Below are 18,106 nucleotides of genomic sequence, written 5' to 3'. Positions count from 1 at the left end.
AGAGTTGGTTTTATAGTTTAGAATTAAAGTACATAGCTCTTGTCTCTTCAGTTTTTCTAAAGATTAAAAAAACTCATTATTTTAACATATTTCTCTTTGAAGACTAGAGAGGACAAATGAAAATTAACATTTTTTTATTATTATATGAAGAAAAAAATGAACAAGAAATCAATTAAATCTCATAAAACAAGTAAAATAAAACAAAATAATAAAAAACCATTTTCTTACATAAATAAAAGGTGAGGTTGATTATTATACGAGATCCCAACTGAGTATGCTTGGAAGCAACTACTAGGTTCTTCTTTCATACATTCCATGTCTCCATTGGCTTTCACTGCTTCCTAAGGCTTTTTGTGTTATCCTTTTGTTGCCTTTATTGAAGAGGATGTGGTTTGTAACCCATATTATCCATGACACACTCAATCTCTTATCAAACCCCCTCCTACAATTCACGACTCTCTAGTATGATATTGTCCACTTTGAGAATAAGCTCTCATAGGTTTGCTTTGGGCTTCCCAGGAGGGCTCATAGCCATGGAGAGAGTATTCTTTGATCATAAACCAATGATCATTTCTTAAATTAGTCGATGCAGACTTTCATCATCCAACAGGATTGACCCTTTGTGCTACAAAGAAAAACCTCGACAAGGCTTGACCCTTTGTGCTACAAAGAAAAACCTCGACAAGGCTCACACGCACATGTACCAACGCCCGTAAGGGGAGGAGACATGCGCTTCTGGCATGCCACTTGGCGAGTGTTGATTGGTTGCAACCAATCCGACGTCAAGCGTTCAATCCTCAACAATATAAGGATTTCTCACTATTTACATCGTGGCAATTCAAGCGGATTGACGTTTAGAGACGGAGGGCAAGCATTTGGGTTGCTCATGCTCCATCCATGAGATTGATGTTGGTTTTGGGTAGCTATTTTTGTAGCCTTACCTCGAGCTATAATCCTTCTATTCATAAATCTAATACGGAAAATAGAAGTACTTTTGACAACAATTAAAATAATGGTTGAATTAAAAAGTAATGATAACTAAAAGGAGTAAAAAGGCAGATAAGTAAATGTAAAACGCTGTTGGCTTAGGTTAGCGTGTAGATAATAATAACAAAGAAGGGCTTTTTTGGAGTCTGTTACGGTCACGCGGTTGTGAAAGCAACGACGCCGTCAAAAACAACAAAGAAATTCCGTTTCGAAAAAGTCAAAAAATATTTAAAAAAAAAAAAAAAAATCAATTTCTGATTCCGAATTCTAGTCGGACTAGGATTTGCTATTTCTCACATTCCATAAAACGCAAGGAAAGATCCTTCCCTTTCTCATTCATCCCTCCCTCCCTCCCTCCCATAGCCCTTCGTCTCTCTCTCTCTCTCTCTCTCGTTCTTGTTCTTCGTTTCTTTCTTACTTTCTTCTCTCTTTTTCCCTCCCTCCTTCATATTATAAACCAATCCCAGATGGGTTCTTTCTTCTCTATTCATATTTCGCCACTTCTTTGAGATTTTCAGAGAGATTTCTGCAGAATGTTTCCAATGGAGAATACATCAAACTTTGTCTTCGATGGAGGTATCAGATTGCCTGTTGGATATCGATTTTGCCCGACGGATGAGGAGCTGGTCGAGCACTACTTGAAAAGGAAGGTGTTTGGTTTGCCACTCCCTGCTTCTGTCATTCCTGAGTTCAATGTGTTCCTCACAGATCCATGGGGTCTGCCTGGTAACTTCAAATTTCTAAATTCTCATCTCCAAACTTATTTTCAGAGACAGACAGAGACAGAAACAGAGTTTTCTCATTGGTTTCAATTTCTTGAGTTTAGAAAGTACTAATGCTGGACTTGTTGTTATGAATTGATTGGATTCTGTGTTCTTGTTCTTGTTTTTGTTTGTTGGGTTTTAGGGGATTTGAAAGAGAAGAGATTCTTTTTCAGCAAACAGAAGAGTTTCTTGAGGATGAATGCTGGGTGTGGGATTTGGAAGTCCATTGGGAAAGAGAAATTTATCATAACCCAAGCGATCAACCAGTTGTTTGGGCTGAGGAAATCTCTGGTTTTTTCAGAGTCAAAATTTCCTGAGAGAACAAGAACAACTCGGTGGGTCATGCATGAATATCGACTGGCTCGCTCTGCAGCAACTTCCAACTCAACCCAGGTACAGACAAAATTGACCGTGGACTTTTAGTACATTACCAGAACTGCCCTTCTTTCATAAGAACTGATTCATTTTTTTACCGTGGGGTTTGTTTTGTTTTGGTTCTGGATCAAAAAAGCAGATCGAAGTGGGGGATTGGGCTGTGTACTGCTTGTTTCAGAAGAGAAGAAAACACAAAAGGAAAGGGGTGAAAGAGAACCAGAGAGTGGCAGCGGCGCAGGGAAGTATATTGGACTTGACGGTGGAGGATGGTTGGGAATTTCCTCAGCCTTGTGCTTCGTGTTCAAGTGGAGTCACTCAAGTCTCTTCAAATGGTACGGGAAGTACGGACCAGGAAGAGACCAGCGGTGGCTTAGGCTTTTCTTAATTTTCTCAAACTCATTTCAGTGGCTGAAAGTTGAATTTGTTTTGTTTTGGGTTGCTCTGGCTCAACTGGAAGTCAAAAAGACAAGGAAAAAAGGGCAAATTTAACGACGACTACTACTCTTCCTTAGCGAGTAAGAAAGAAAGGACAGATAGGTAGATGTCTTTTTTAAGTTTCCACCTTTTCAATGCGATTTGAATTTCCACTTTTTGTGTGCCCTGCTTCTATAAAATTCTACCAAAACTCGAGTTTTCAGATAATCATGGGGCTGGGGAGAAACAAAAAAGTGGCATCTATTATTTTTTTGGTATTTTACAACTTATATATATATATATATATATATATATATATATAATTATGTAAGATAATGACAAATTTGAGCATCCATTAGAGCAGGCAAAATGGTATTTTGGTATCCAATTCAACAGGCTATCAGTGGAGAGAGAGAGAGAGAGGAACCTTCATGTGAGGCTATTCGTAATGGCATCTTTGGCATATGAACTCGATACCCCATTAGTGATTTTAATATCTTTTTCCCAAATCCTCGAATCTCCACGACTTTCTTGAGTTTAGATTTTTATTCATATTTTTAAGAGAGGGATTCCCGAGTCTTAAATTATTAGATTTGGGTTGGATGGATGTATTTTCTCTAAACGAATGGCGTTTTGTCGTAATGGGATGGCTGAGCAATGTTTTTATATATTGGGGAGAAAAATAAAATTCCAAGCTTGGGCAACACAACGCATCCTCACGGAGAGCTACAGCCTACGGGCTACGGGTATAAGATTCTGTTTGTCTACTAGTAGAAGACCTAAGAAAAACACAAATATCCAGAAACTATTTTTCCCAAGGAAAAGATATTAAATAAAAAAGAATCCATCTACAGTTTTGAGAAATTTCCTGACCTTTCGATTTCTGTTCTGCTTCAATATTTCATGGATTCAATGTTTTCGTCGCCAATAACAAGCAAAAAAGAAGAAAAAAAAAAACGTCAGATTCCTTAAGCAGCAGAAAAGTAAAGTGGAAGGGCAAAGAAACAAGGTTGAATGGGGAAGGAAAAGTTGGTTTCTTGCAGCAGAGGTTTTAGAATCTTTGAAGAAATGATCTAATAAAACGATAGTAAAGCTCTGCACGCCACAATATTAAAGAAGAGAGATAAATATATAACCTGTGAGTTCTGGCTGGCTCTGTGTAAGCTCCTGAAGTGGACCTGTCATGTCAATTTCAGAAATTCATTAGCAAGTACGAGAGGTACTTGTATTTGACATGTGTATGTCTGTCTATTTAAAGCAGCTAGTAATGACATTTGCCACAACGTTTATGGCAATAATCGTCAACAAGGTGAAGAAAGAAATCAAAATAGCAATGGTTCATAGAGGGAAAAAGATTAAATCCACCGCACCAATCTATGAACAAGTCAGCCACCATAACATCAGTATTCAATTAAATTTTGGTTTTTTGTCAACGTAGCAGCTGATATAAGACGATACTTGGAAGTGATCCACAGGAATCTCCCAGGCTCATCTCAAATAGAGAGTTTCGTTTCAATTTGGGTTATTTTTTCCATAAAGACTCTGCCAGTATTGCATGCAGAAGCTCCGGCCAGAGCTGCTGACACAAGAACTTTGGCAAGTCCGCACGTCTTCAGCATAACTATTCTAGTTTGAAGCATTAATAGAGAACCTGAAATGAACCAAGTAGATAAGAGAACTTCAGAAAAACATATACCATATCTTGTAACGCGATGCCTTGTTTACTTCTTCGGTTAATCTGAGACAGAATCAAATATGTGCAGAAGGGAACATGAAACGGCCGTTTTGGCTCATCTACAGACTTGCAGGTGAATGCAAACCACGGTAATCTCATATCTGGCTGAGCATAAGGCTCAAAATCATGCATATTTTGCGAGCATACTTTCCATTCTTCATCTTCCAAATCCCAAGATAACTCCTGAATTCATAATTCCAAAGATATTCCCCTAAGCTCTGGCATTATTTTATTTTTACGAAGCAATTGCACACATAGATGGAAAGCACAGTTATAATTTATAAAGGAGTCTTCTCCATAAAAGGGTTCTCAGAAAGCCTCACCCTGTAACCGATGCATGTTTGACAGGTACTGGGGCTGTTTTGATGCAAGAGGGAAGACCAGTAGAATTTTTTCAATGAGGTTAAATGAAGTTCAGCAAAAATGTTCTACCCATGAGCAAGAGCTTTAATGCTAGTATTCGAACTTTTCAACATTGGGAGCACTATCTAGTACAGAGAATTTATTCTTCAAAGTAATGATCATGCTCTTAAACTCCTTTACTCTCAAAAGCATCTGAAAAGAAGTATGTTTGTTGGGTAATATATTTACAGAAGTTTCAGTTTGTTCTTGACACAAGCCCGGTAGCCGGTAAACAAAATGTAGTGTTTGATAAACCAAGAAGGATAGCCCATCTCTTTGTTACTTTGCACACTATGGTTATTGGAATGGACGCTTGAAAAGAGATGTTGGAAAATTAGCTAAAAAATGTGAAATTTGTCAATCAGCTACGGGAGGCTCACAAAACACAGGACTTTAGACCCGATTACCCATACCGAATGATACTGAGGATCTTTCTATGGATTTTATTCTTAGGTTGCCCAAAACCGAAAGGTCTATTTCAGAGGCAGTAGGTAAATTCTTGAAAATGTCACATTTTTACCTTGCAAGATGACATTTGATGCTATTCCTGTTGCAAAATTATTGTTTCAGAAAACTATGAGACTACATAGAAACCCCAGGTCGGTAAAATCTGGGATAGGGATGTCAAACTCTAAATTTCAGCGGTGCTCACCACCATCTGGTTAGACTGAAGTTGCATATCGAATAGTTGGGAATATGATATGTTGTTTCGTTGGGGGCAATCCTAGGCAGTGGGACCTAATTTTACCTTGGGCAGAATTTTCCTTCAGTGATTGCCAAAAAAATCTACAACAGCCAGTCCATTTCAAATAGTTTACACTAAAGTGGCAAATCATGGGGTGGATTTAATACTGCCAAAGCATCGGTTTTGTAAAGCGCACACACCCACAAACTAATAGGCCCACTTTTCTATCCACGTTCTGAAAACTAAACTAAATCATCAAGTAAAACATATGATGTCCATAAGAAAATAACCAATGTATACTTAACTACATTTAACTCAAACACTAAATTTCTTTAGATCCTGCATCATCTTTGTGTTTAGCTATATTAACCCACAGACCTTTAGAGGTACCATGATGACATTTACCCATGAACCAACTGAAAGCATGGTTGCCATAGTTACTTCCTAGATTTCGTTCTAACGTGTGTTAGCTTCCAACAGAAACCTCTAAATCGTTTCGGCATCATAGCAATGTTACTGACTCCAAAACCCACCAAGAGAAAAGGAAGAGTAGGATCATTCATTTCATGAATGACGGCTACCTCCATTTGTAGAACCTTCACAAAAAAAATTCCCTTGCGATCTTCTCATTTCGCTTAGCCACTTCCTCGGGGATTTAAGGGCTGAAATATAACAAGTGGGAAGAGAGAATGAAACCAATTGAGAAAGCGAAAGTGTTCCCCTTTGGGATTCAAACTTTCTTCCACTTTTTAACTCATTAGGCACTCTTTCTGCCATAGGCTCTTAAAGACGTACGCAGATTGGGCTATCACAATAGAAAACCAAGTAATTCAGGCGCCGTGATGTAGAAGTAATAGAAAAAAAAGAACAGCAATGTATGGAAAAGGAAATGGTTGATACTATTATCAAAGGTAGCACCATCACGCAACCATACCAAGTTGAATTATGAACACAATTATCAACTAACACGCATATGTGGAGGAAAAAAAGAAATGGAGATAGCTCAAATTGCAAACACATTGACTTGGATCAGTCAAGCGCTTGGTATTCTATGAAGGATAGAAATTCTTTCCTGTTTCTAAATTTTTTATGCATCAAACAAATTAATTTAATGCACTGCGTGTGAAGAATATTTTTTCACTAGTCTTGTATATTTCAACGTCACAAACAAAAGTTTTAAAAGCATAATATACTACAAATAGAAGATAATGGAATTCCAAGAGATCGTTAATACTTAATAGTGAAACACCTTAAAAGAGAAAACATGGATGGAGAAAGGAAATTGACCTTTTAATTCATTACACAAGAAGCAGGTTTTACACGATTCTTTTTCATTTCAAATGGGTATTATATTAATATATTCATATTAAAGATCAGTAGAAACGGTCTAAAGCTGTTCGCCTGTCTAATCAACAAACTTCGCATGAAGGTCATTATAGCTTTTACTGTCCACTTCCAAGTTCGTGGGAACCAAGAATAATCATATGGGTAACTAAGAAGAAAGTGATTGTAAATTATATCATGTACAATGTCTTGAGTACCTTGCTGAATTCTTATTTGACCAATATGCAGCAGAACTAGCTTTTGAGGAAGGAATCACAACACGGCCTATTCTTCTCTGCCTTGTAAAATAGCTAGCAAAATCAAACAAAACCTTTAGCTTATATGAGAGTCAATTGATAGATAAATGATTCAGAGTATCATCTTGCAAGTTTATTGCTTTTAAATCAACAAATTAAATGGAAATTTTCAATAACACAGCATAAGAAAGCAACACTTACTGTGAACAAGCAACTCTTAAGTTTGTCTCTGTAGAATGATTCATGTATTGCTTGTTGTGACGATAATCTAGCCTTCTCATTTAGAGATTTTTGTAGTCACCAATAATCCCCACAGGAGCAAAAGCCGTCTTTAAAATGATGAAACCTACTTGAATCTCTAACAACAATTTCCCTTCCAACAATCTGCGAGATCACCTTGATTGCAGCATGACAGTCTGTACAAGCTCTCAAGTTTTTCATTACCACTATTGGCGACCCATCTGGTGTGTTGAGTAGGGCAAATGCAATTGCTAAGCGTTCACTGTGGTATTTAAGAGACTCAATCTTAATAACCTCATCCACATCGTGAAGGGCACAAGTTGTGTCTGGCTTATATCCTTTCTTCTCCATCTGCTTCGTCAATGCATCAATCTTTCTCAAAATCTTCTTCATCTGAGGATGGGATTTATCGTTTGCTGAGAATACATGAGTCTGATGTTTAATTTCAACCCAACTATAAGCCGGGACCTTTCTAACCCCTCGGTCCCTCATTGCCTTCTTGACCTTTGCAACATTGTCCCACTGACCAGCTACAGCATAAATATTAGACATGTTGATATAAGGAGCAGCATCTCGAAGCTCTTCCATATTAAAAAGCTGATCTGCTGCTTTCTTAGCCAACTCATGATTCTTATGAATTCTGCATGAGTTTAATACCGACGACCACATAATCTCATCAGGCTCAAATGGCATTTGGGCCATCAACTTTTCAGCTTCATCAAATCTTCCATTTCGGCACAATACATCGACCATTGATGCATAGTGCTCTCTCTTTGGAGTAACTTCATAAATTTTAGTCATGGAGTTGAAGTGCCGAAGAGCTTCTTCAACAAAACCACAGTGACCGCAAGCTGACAGAATGCTGAGAAAACTAACAGAATCTGGCTTATAACCTGATTGAATCATCTGCTGAAATGAATCAAGTGTTCCGTCAACATTCCCATTCTGTGCATAAGCTGAGATTAAAGCATTCCACGAAACAGAATTCCTCTCAGGCATCTCTCCAAAAGATCTTATTGCATCTTTCATGCAACCACATTTTGCATATGTATCTAGCAACGCACTTCCAGAATATACATTAGACATAAACCCTGATCGAATTAGCAATGAATGCACTTGTCTTCCCAAACAAATTGAAGCCACATTTGCACATGCTCTAAGGATACTAGCAAAGGTTGCCTGATCAGAAGGCACACCAGTTCTTTGCATGTCAATGAATACCTTTATTCCTTCTTCATACCTTCCCTTCTGAACGTAGGCTGAGATCATTGCAGTCCATGGCACTGTACTTTTGCAGGTAATATTCTCAAATATCTTCTGAGCTTCCTCATATCTGTCACATTTGGCATACATGTCAACCAAAGAATTTTCTACCACAGGGTCTAAATATGCTCCAACTGCAATTGCCTGACAATGAATTTGCCTACCAATTCTCCAATTAAGAGTATTTGTAGCTATGCTTAATAGCGTTGCAAAAGGGAATTGCCTCCGGTCAAATCTAGTAAATTGTAATCGCCTAAAAAGATCAAAAGATTCTTCGAATTGCCCATTCCAAGCATGGCCTGTGATGACTACATTATATGATATTCCATCCAACTCCGGCATCTCATGAAAAAGCTTCCTTGCCAAATCCACTCGGTCGTGCTTTGAGTAGAAATCTAGTAATGCATTTCCCACAAACACATTCCAAACGAAGTTGGTCTTGATAATAAGACCATGAACTTGTTGTCCAAAATTTGTGTCATCTAGACCAACAGCAGCACATAGGAGGGCTGCAAACGTAAATTCTGAAGGCTTTATTCCAATATTCTGTAGCTCAAGAAAGAGCTTAATTGCTTCTTCACTTGATCCCTCATTTGAGTAACCGGTCATTAATGCATTGAAGGTCACTGTGTCTTTGATTAACATTTGCTTGAAGATCTGGCTGGCCAAATATAAGCAATGGGTTTTGCAATAAGCATCAACCAACGAGTTGCAAACCATGAGGTTGCACTCATATCCAAGTTTAATGACATGGGTGTGGATTTGAACAATCACATTGTTAGTTTCCAATTCACCACAGCCTGATAACAAAGTCACTAGAGTCACATAATCTGGTTCTGTCCCTCCCCTTCTCATATCACCATAAAGCCTACACGCTTCTTTAGATTGATTAGATTGCAAATAGCCACCAATCAAAATCGTCCACGACACTGCCGTCCGTTCCAGCATGCCATCAAACAACTCTCTAGCTTTAGATAAGTTCCCAAACTTAAGGTAACCAGAAATCATCACATTGAGAGAGATCGTGTTCTTGCAAGGCATTTGATCAAATACCTGATGTGCATGGAAAAGATCCCCTCTTTGGAGAAAGTTTTTGACCTGGAAATTAGAGCGGCATGTATTTGCATTGAAGCCAGTTTTGACGCTGTGGGCATCAATAAGATGCTTACCATTCAAGGATGGGTTTGGAGCTTGAGAACTTCTTAGAACAAGGTTTTGAACAAAAGCCGCTCTATATGGCTTCATGGGAATTCAATTACCATATAGCCATGAAATTAAATGCCGCATACGTATGTTCAGCACCAGCTAACAAGATTTCCTTAGCGTTAAATGGTGTGCCTCATACAATCTAATCAAATTTAAAACAGCAACATATAAAGAAACTAATGGGTAATCTTAAAGCCAACTTTAATAGACTTACCTGTTCTTCAAACTACAACTCTATGAGATTATTGCAAACTGCAAGAGGCAAGTGAAAATGGCTTTCAATCTATAGATGTCTTACAATAAGCATTTCCCAATTGTTGAGACAGCGATTCGTTAAATTTGGAGAAGTCTAATGAATGACTGATGACAGCGTCTTCTATTCAGATACTGCCGTCTTCAGAGCTTATCGAAGTGAAAAAACCTTGATTCAAAAGTAGATTGGAACTGGAAGTGATTGGAATAAGATTGAGCGGAGTTGAAGTTGGAGTTGAACGAAGGCGCGAAAACTTCGCTCCAATGGAAGGAAATGAGTGGCGCGGTTTTACCAGGCCAGGTATTTATTACGGGTTTCTTCGAGTTTCTGGGCTGGGCTTGTATTTCATTTGTTGTTTCAGAGGATTGGGCCTGAATCTTGGCCCATGATAGATGGGCTTATGTTATCTACTCCTTTTCATTGAACCGGGTTGAGATTCCCGTATGGTAGAAACCTCAAGATTTAGGGTTTGTTTGGAATACATTCCTACTTTAAACACTCTTGAAAAAAAAAAATGTAATAATATCGTAATTTTTTTAATGACATTTTAAATAACAAAGCCATATTTTGATGATTTTAGTTACTGGCTTTTAAAGTTGTTTTTAAGATAATCATAGTGTTTCTACAAAAGAAAAATAATAAAAATTTAAAATTTAAAATTTAAAATTAAACTAAATTAAATTAATCCAACCTTTTAAACTACTTTTATTTATTATGTATTTTTAAAATCACTTTTTTTTTTAATCTAAAAACCGCTCCATATACTATACAAAACACACACTAAATAATTAAAAATTTCAGCCGTGGTGGAAGGAATAAATTTTATTTTAAAATTATTTTTTTTTTCGAAGTTCTTCCAAGCATACTACAATTACTCGACTTTTTTCTATTCTAAGATTCATTCGAATTATTAAATATAGAAACTAAATTGAAAAATATTAGAAAATATAATATTTTGTTCGAGTTATTTAATCTAATTTAAATTTAATATTTCCATTTAGTTTTTAGGTTAACTTTTTAATTAGCTAATTTTAAATAATTATGACAGATTTTCTTAATTAATTTTAGTAAGTGATAAAATTAGCAAAAACTAAATTAATTAGCTAATCAAACTACAACTATTTTAATTGTTTAAAATGAATTAACAGAAAAATTAACACCAATAATCCAAAATGAGCATTAATAAAAAACTCAGGTAGAAAATAAACTCATTAGTTAAAAAAAATAATAATAAAAAATGAAAACTCTCAATAGCAAATATTTTTACAATTGTTTTCACTAGTTCTATAGTTTAAAATTTGTTTTTAATGAAATTCATAAATCATTCTTTGAGTTACAACCATGAATAAGATATCATCAAAGAGTCCATCCATATAGAACGAATAACTTCTAAAAAACAGGCATCCCTTGAAAACAAATGAAGGAAGAAAATAAACATTATTCACTAGTTCTCATCTAAAAATAAATTTTAAGCTCAACTTCCCAAATTAAAAAAGAAACAAAAAAAAATCATTCAAACAAGTTAATTAGTTTTAGTCTAAAAATAAATTTTAAGCTCTCCCCAAATTAAAAAGGAAACATAAAAAAATCATTCAAACAAGTTAATCCTGTAGGATGAATCCGCTCATTCTAATTTAGGGAATAATCATGGGTTTATAATCAAATAATACCATCTCCTTTGGTACGAGGTCTTTTGGAGAAGTCCAAAGTAAAGCCATGAGAGCTTATGAGTAGACAATATCATGTCATTGTGGAGAGTCGTGTTTATCTAACAAATACGATCTAATCCCTCAATCAGCCATGAAACCATATGTATGGGCATTTTCTGACTCAAAAGAACCAATACATCTCGTTCAAGCAAAGGGGGAAATCAAATTCAGATAAACTATCGTTCTTAACTACACAAATGAGAATCAAGACATTGTATTTAACTCAAAGGAGTCTACAAAACTTAATGCAAGTGAAATAACTTACTTGAAGCAACAATGTCACATTACATTATTAAGGATGATAGTCTGAATGATGTGCATACAAAAATATACTAGACTAAAAATGCCATCCCGACTTGAAGAAGGAAACCGATATATCAAGCGGGAATATTATTGATACCTGAGATATTATCGAGTCGATAGGGGCAGCTACCTCCCTCCCCGTAGAGCTCAACCCAAGAACATAGTAACTATCAGATAAAGAAAATCAAAGAATGTAATACTTATTGATATGCGACATTTGGGACATATAATTCCCATCAAATACCAAATAATTTGGACTCATAAATTATTTCACAGGAAGCACCGTGATAGAGTCGAAATCTAGTCCATCATGCATCAGCTTGACTGAAAAGGCTTTTTCGGATCTGCCAATGAGAAATGCAGCTGTAAGTACTCTAATTGTGAACAAAATTATGACAAAGCGGTGCAACAAAATATCCATTGACGAAAGATGACCTGATAAAGGAACTACCGCTTGGTGAAGTAGTGATAAAAGAAAGACATTGCAAACAGACCCACATAATGTATTTGTTTTTTTTTTTTTTTTTTTACCAGAAATATAAAATCCTCAATAAAGAATTTGTATCTTTCTAAAGGTTAAGAAAAGGTGAAGAGGGAGCATGAAAATGCACCTTCGAAAGGCAATATAAAGTATAGGAATCGTGTTGTAGCTTATATTCGTACAATAAAAAGTTAAAAGTGGGATCTCTTTATTGTCCAGCTACGCGTAGTTAACCAAAAGTTATACTATGCATCCTGGGCAGTATTTGAGTGGGCCAATCTGTAAATTAATAAGGTACTGAGGAACATACAGATGCATTCGTGACAATGCAGTTGATCAAAACCTAAAAGCTTGTCTTACGTTTTCTCTTTATCTTTTGAATATGTGCTGCTATAGTTTATAGATTCTTCCAAATTGTAGAGAAGTGCAACAAGTTTTTTCTTAATTTGTATTAGATATTTAATACTCAATGAGAGCAGTGAGCATTTATAAGAACCAAGAAAACAACACACTAAATTACGCCTTTGTCCTCGAGCAAAATAAAAAATCTTCTAAATGTAGATCTTTATTCCTCTCTAAAAATGAGGTATGGTAATGAGCTTTTCAGATACCCACTAGCATTTGGTGATGTAATTAGCAACCAATAATGGGGAGTAGGGTATAGTTGAGAAAAGAAAGTACCTCTGGAAGCTTTTTACGGAACACAACATCCAATCTAGCATCAAGGGTGTTCTCACAGACAATCTTCCCATCTCGAGATGCCAATACTACACCTCCAGAGCTGAACAATCAAAACTACATATTAGAATTGTTTATAGATATGGCGTTGATTTTTCAAAGAAAATAGTTGTGTAGAGAACAAAAAGGCAAAAACCTTATGATACAGAGCTTTTATACAACTTACAAAGGGAAAAATGTAAATTATATTTCGGTTTAATTTCATACATTGTAACCTTGTATTTTGAAATTCATATTAAACACCCCCGTAGTTCAAATTCATTATGATTGTGAATTCTTAACAGAATCAGTAAACCTGGGCTTATGTCATGCGTACTATCTCTATCAAAACTAACGATAAACTTTATTAGAATGGTTCAATACAGAAATTTGGGAATGAAACAATGGGATATTTAAAATTATCGTCTAAATACCACCTTGACAAATAAGATGCCCGTCAGGAAAAGTATGCAAAAGTTACCTAGCAATCTCTAAATACATAAACTTGCCAACGCTGAAATAAATTATATAGAAAGACACCAATCACAGACAAAGTTTTCAGAAGCATGAACTTCGTATATAAAATCCTAAAAAATTAGAAGGAAAGCTTACCAAAAAAGACCGTGATGATTGTGATGGCTTGGACCAGGTGGAAGATGGACATGATCAACTATAATTTCTGGCTCGTGAACTTTTACTTTCTCTGCATACTCCACGGCTGCTGAACCCAGCACAGACTCCACCAAATGGACATCACTTTCGCGGCATCGCAATAAAACAGCTGGCTCTTTCAGTCGAAGCAAGCTCTATAAAATAAGAAACAAACTTAAGGTAGTGCATAACACAACTAGCATATTTATCCCATAGCAACCATACTAGCAAAAATCTTAACGGGAAGATCAACCTCCATAATGCATTCTAAGCAGTAACCATCAACAAAGAGATGGAGAAAAGGAAACTCAATCATCACTTATCAGGATGATGTGTGTTTCGGTATGATGTCTAACAGACAAGAATTTTAACCAGTCAGAGATTTGTTTTGGATAATTTAAAGTTCCTTATTATCTAACACAAATCTTCTGGGTAGAATTCTCTTTTGTGAACTTATAACCTCATAAATAATAAACATTTAGTAGCTCCCACAATGAACTCTAAAGTGTAATGAACAGACAACTAAAAGTACCAGCCAACAATCACATATGCAGCAAATTTTGAGACTTTCAGTTTAACTAAATCAAAGAATCAGTAAATACTTTAATGTGGATGATATTAGGAATTTACAAACCTGAACAATGAGATCCTTCAAAAGATTTTTGTAGACATGTTCATTCTGGCTTACATTCAGAAGTTCTTTTGATGCTGCCTCTTTCATAGAGTTTACTACGTCATCCTGAGCTTGCAGAACTTTGATACGAGAAGCATTGAGCTGCATGGAGTACTCGCTGGAATAAATCATTAATTACACGAAGATGTTATTCGGCTATTACAACCTTTTCAGATTATAACAAATGCAGAAAGAAAGAAACAAAGAAAAAGATCATTAAGAAATTGAAAATTCGCCTTAACAAACCAAGCCACGAAGAAGCATAAATAATGAAATTGTAATTAACGAATTATGGGGGAAAATTTCAGATAATTACATCTTCTTCCGAATTTCAACTTGCTTCTCCTTCTTCTCGTACTCTTGCCTGATCTTCTTCTTCTCTGCCTCAACCAGCTGCAGCTTTTCAATATTGAATTCCTACAAGAGAAAGAACAAATTTCCATTCCTTCCGTTCAATAGTCAATGTAGAAAAACAAATATACAGCACATAAGAAACCTAGAATTTGCAAGGCATACGTAACTGAACATAGAGCAACGCCGATAACTATATATTTTCGGCAACGATTAGAAATCAAGAAAAATATAAAGTAAAATCGGGCCATCTAGAAGCGGAAACGAATAGTGAAAAATACGCAGACGTACTTCTTCAGCGGAGACGGAGATCTCGTTGGCCTTTTCCTCCGCTTCCTGGCGGATGAACCTCACCATCTGCTGGATCTGCTTGGAAACATCTGCGTCATTCATTTTGCCGAACTTTCGAATCTAACCGGAGAAGATCCAATCGGTGCGATCCAGGCCCTACGAATTCCAAGTTGCTCTCGATCGTTAGCGAGATACCTGGATTGAAAACACAACCGCTGGCTGCTGTGAGAAGATAGCAGTAGAGAGTATAACGTGAAAGCGAGAGCGACGTACCGAGAGAGATCGATAACCAAAAAATGATGAGAGATGGATGAAGGATGAGAGCAGAAACAGGGGGTGAAAGAGATTTGTTAGATTCTGAATAAGAGGGCCCCGCTGAACGTTGGCAACGTGAGAGAGATCGGAACACGATCTTAAAGGAAACAGAATATGAACACGGCTGAATAGTTAAAAATAAAATGTTATCTATTTATTTTTAAATATATAATTAAAATTTGTAACACAACTCCAATATATTTTCATAAAAATTGCTTTCATAGTTAAAATTAATCATACATATATATATATATGTTTTATATATATGTTTGTAACACAACTCCAATATATATCTATATAGATACATATATATGTATGTATCTATATACATACATATATATGTATCTATGTCTGTATATATATAACTATGTTTTAAACTCATTGTATTAACTCAAGTTATATATATACATACACATATATATAGATATACATATATATACATACATATATACATATTATATATATATATATATAAACAAGTTATATAAACATATTTGAATGAGTTAAGACAAAATTAAAAAAAAAAAATTTAGAATTATATTAAAATTAATTTTATATTTTATAATTAATACATTTAAAAGATTTAAACCTATAAAAAAAATATAATATTTGGCACAAAAGTGGAACAAATGTCTCATTAGATTTTTTTTTTTTTTTTTTTAATTTTAAGATTTATTAAATAAAAATTTTAAATTTTAAAAATATTACGTTACCAATATTTGTAGCCCATATTAATATTTTTAAGGTTAATGAAAATATTTATATAAAAATGTTTTTAAAAAAATATCTAATAAATCTAATTTGTAAGATACAAAATTAAAAAATAAAATTGGTATAAAAAAATTTATTTAATTATTATTTTTTAAACTAAAAAATCTATTAAACATAATATTGAAAATTGTTTTGGATGACACATATCTAACTAGTTGAAACATGTTTTAGTTGACTAAAATAAAAGAGGGTCATATTAGACCAGACAAAAAAAAAAAAAAATGTTGAGGTGGGTCGAGGTCAAATGGATTGGTTCCTTTTTGTTAGGTTAAACCATTTTTTTCAACGGCTTTAACTAACTTGACAACGGTAAAATTGGGAGGAATCATTAAAACTTCCATGTATACCATAGAAATTGTGAAGAACAAGTTTGAATCGCTCATTTAGATATATCCATTTTTAACCTGTTTGTGCCTTGGTGTGTTTTTCCATGCTAGATTTTAATAGACGTGAGAGAGTAACCACTTCATTTTCCCGACATCATTTCCTTCGACTCCTCTCGATGGGTTGCGGAATCTCAAAGTTCGAACCTAAGGAGGTAGTCGAAGCAACTGCCGATTGCCCCCACAATCCTCCTCGTTCCCACAAGTCTTCCACCACCAATTGCTTCACCAGTGAACCCAAGCCTTCGGTTCAAGAAGGATCTTCGACTGAGAAGCAGTCTCGAAAAGGTAATGGCTCTTCTCGGGATCGAGAGGTGGCCGGGGAGAAGATGGTGAAGATGAGCGTGAATGTGAAGCGAGAAAAAGTAGAAGAGGACGATCGACAAATGGAAACAAGGACTCAAATAAATTTTGAAGATCCTAACGATGATCAAAATTATCGTAAGATTTTTCGTGGAGGATCGCCGAGTTTTAGGGAGTATTGCATTGGATCTAAATCGAGATCAAGGAGTATAGGAAGTGAAGGTAATGTACTCAACCAATCAATTTCAAACTCGGGTAACGACATTGGTCGTTGTGCTTACAATAACCATTGATTTTATTCTACAACAGATAACTACGAAGGAGATCATGGCATATGGCCGAACGAACGAACGCTGCATTTAGAAAAGGAGAAGGTAGTTTTCCCGTTTTCAATTTCTCTATTTTACACGCCGTGAATGACGTTTGAATAAAAACATATTAAAACGATGAATAAAAATTGAGAGTTGAGACCCGAACAATCCTACATCACTCCAAATCATCATCTTATTTACTTTCGATCTTGTTTTTTAATTAAAATTCTAATGGATTTCTACTCCAAATTGAATAGAAGGAAGAGAAAAAAGAACCAAGAGGAAAAGGCACGAGGAAAACATTACGTCGTGGAAAATCAGGTGAAGGGAGGAGTTTATTGAGTACTTCACGTGGTCGTCACCAACATCAAAACGACAAATTTTCTTCTTTAGATGACGACACTTCTAATAAGCATCTACGTGCAAGAGCGTCTTGATTTCCTTCACACACATACAAAACATTTAATTTATTTGTTCATTCAATTTCATTTCATACCATTTCATTTTTTTTCTACCAAATGCAATTGTCCCTGTAAATCATTAATAAATTACAATTATTTTTTAAAAAATACTGTGTTGTGTTCTTTTTTATTGATATGAACCAATCCATCAATCATGAAATATAAACTTCAAAGAAGATAAAAGAGGATTTATTGAGTATTTCACGTGGTCGTAACCAACAACAGAACGACAAATTTTCTTCTCTGAATCACGACACTTCTAATAAGCAGCTACGTGCAAAAGCGTACTGATATAATTCTATGTAATTTAGGTTGCATGTTTAGAACCATTTAAGCTTGTCATGATCAATCCTAAAACTTTTATGAATTGAATTAATTCCTAAATTCACTCCGTGAAGTGTGTTAGATGAGCACGACTTTCCACAATAAAACGATATTGTCCACGTTGAACATAAACTCTCTTAACGTCACCCTGTCGAGAG

General features: G+C 35.4%; 4 protein-coding genes across 10 annotated transcripts; 2 read left to right on the top strand and 2 right to left on the bottom strand.

The window, feature by feature from the left end:
* Window positions 1-1,265: 1,265 nt before the first annotated feature.
* Window positions 1,266-2,714, top strand: LOC111442178 (NAC domain-containing protein 83-like). Of its 2 annotated transcripts, none has more exons than XM_023079469.1 (3): window positions 1,266-1,713; window positions 1,894-2,144; window positions 2,263-2,714. In XM_023079469.1, exons 1-3 carry the CDS (start codon window positions 1,521-1,523, stop codon window positions 2,509-2,511), a joined length of 693 nt encoding a protein of 230 aa, XP_022935237.1. In that variant the 5' UTR covers window positions 1,266-1,520; the 3' UTR covers window positions 2,512-2,714. The 2 variants fall into 2 exon arrangements, with proteins under 2 accessions (XP_022935237.1, XP_022935238.1); XM_023079470.1 differs by having other exon boundaries at window positions 1,292-1,713; window positions 2,266-2,714.
* Window positions 2,715-2,854: 140 nt separating this feature from the next.
* LOC111442174 (putative pentatricopeptide repeat-containing protein At2g01510) lies at window positions 2,855-10,207 on the bottom strand. Of its 5 annotated transcripts, none has more exons than XM_023079459.1 (4): window positions 7,144-10,207; window positions 6,904-6,996; window positions 3,911-4,191; window positions 2,855-3,718 (listed from the first exon to the last, which is right to left on the bottom strand). In XM_023079459.1, the coding sequence occupies exon 1, from the start codon at window positions 9,688-9,690 to the stop codon at window positions 7,240-7,242; it is 2,451 nt and encodes an 816-aa protein (XP_022935227.1). In that variant the 5' UTR covers window positions 9,691-10,207; the 3' UTR covers window positions 2,855-3,718; window positions 3,911-4,191; window positions 6,904-6,996; window positions 7,144-7,239. The 5 variants fall into 5 exon arrangements, with proteins under 5 accessions (XP_022935227.1, XP_022935229.1, XP_022935231.1 ...); XM_023079461.1 differs by lacking the exon at window positions 3,911-4,191 and having other exon boundaries at window positions 2,855-3,431; window positions 3,677-3,718; XM_023079463.1 differs by lacking the exon at window positions 3,911-4,191 and having other exon boundaries at window positions 2,855-3,428; window positions 3,677-3,718.
* Window positions 10,208-11,815: 1,608 nt separating this feature from the next.
* Window positions 11,816-15,485, bottom strand: LOC111442179 (V-type proton ATPase subunit E-like). The gene is made up of 7 exons (XM_023079471.1): window positions 15,354-15,485; window positions 15,081-15,275; window positions 14,755-14,855; window positions 14,400-14,556; window positions 13,727-13,920; window positions 13,079-13,178; window positions 11,816-12,260 (listed from the first exon to the last, which is right to left on the bottom strand). The coding sequence occupies exons 2-7, from the start codon at window positions 15,180-15,182 to the stop codon at window positions 12,225-12,227; spliced, it is 690 nt and encodes a 229-aa protein (XP_022935239.1). The 5' UTR covers window positions 15,183-15,275; window positions 15,354-15,485; the 3' UTR covers window positions 11,816-12,224.
* Window positions 15,486-16,626: 1,141 nt separating this feature from the next.
* LOC111442180 lies at window positions 16,627-17,606 on the top strand. 2 transcript variants are annotated; one of them, XM_023079473.1, is made up of 3 exons: window positions 16,627-17,074; window positions 17,162-17,226; window positions 17,424-17,606. In XM_023079473.1, the coding sequence occupies exons 1-3, from the start codon at window positions 16,669-16,671 to the stop codon at window positions 17,598-17,600; spliced, it is 648 nt and encodes a 215-aa protein (XP_022935241.1). In that variant the 5' UTR covers window positions 16,627-16,668; the 3' UTR covers window positions 17,601-17,606. The 2 variants fall into 2 exon arrangements, with proteins under 2 accessions (XP_022935241.1, XP_022935240.1); XM_023079472.1 differs by having other exon boundaries at window positions 17,421-17,606.
* Window positions 17,607-18,106: the final 500 nt, after the last annotated feature.

Source organism: Cucurbita moschata, unplaced genomic scaffold (genome assembly GCF_002738365.1).
Source record: "Cucurbita moschata cultivar Rifu unplaced genomic scaffold, Cmos_1.0 Cmo_Scf00004, whole genome shotgun sequence".
NCBI classification, from domain to species: Eukaryota; Viridiplantae; Streptophyta; class Magnoliopsida; order Cucurbitales; family Cucurbitaceae; genus Cucurbita; species Cucurbita moschata.
Note: the sequence above shows the minus strand (reverse complement) of the source record. Positions and strands in the feature narration are given on the sequence as shown.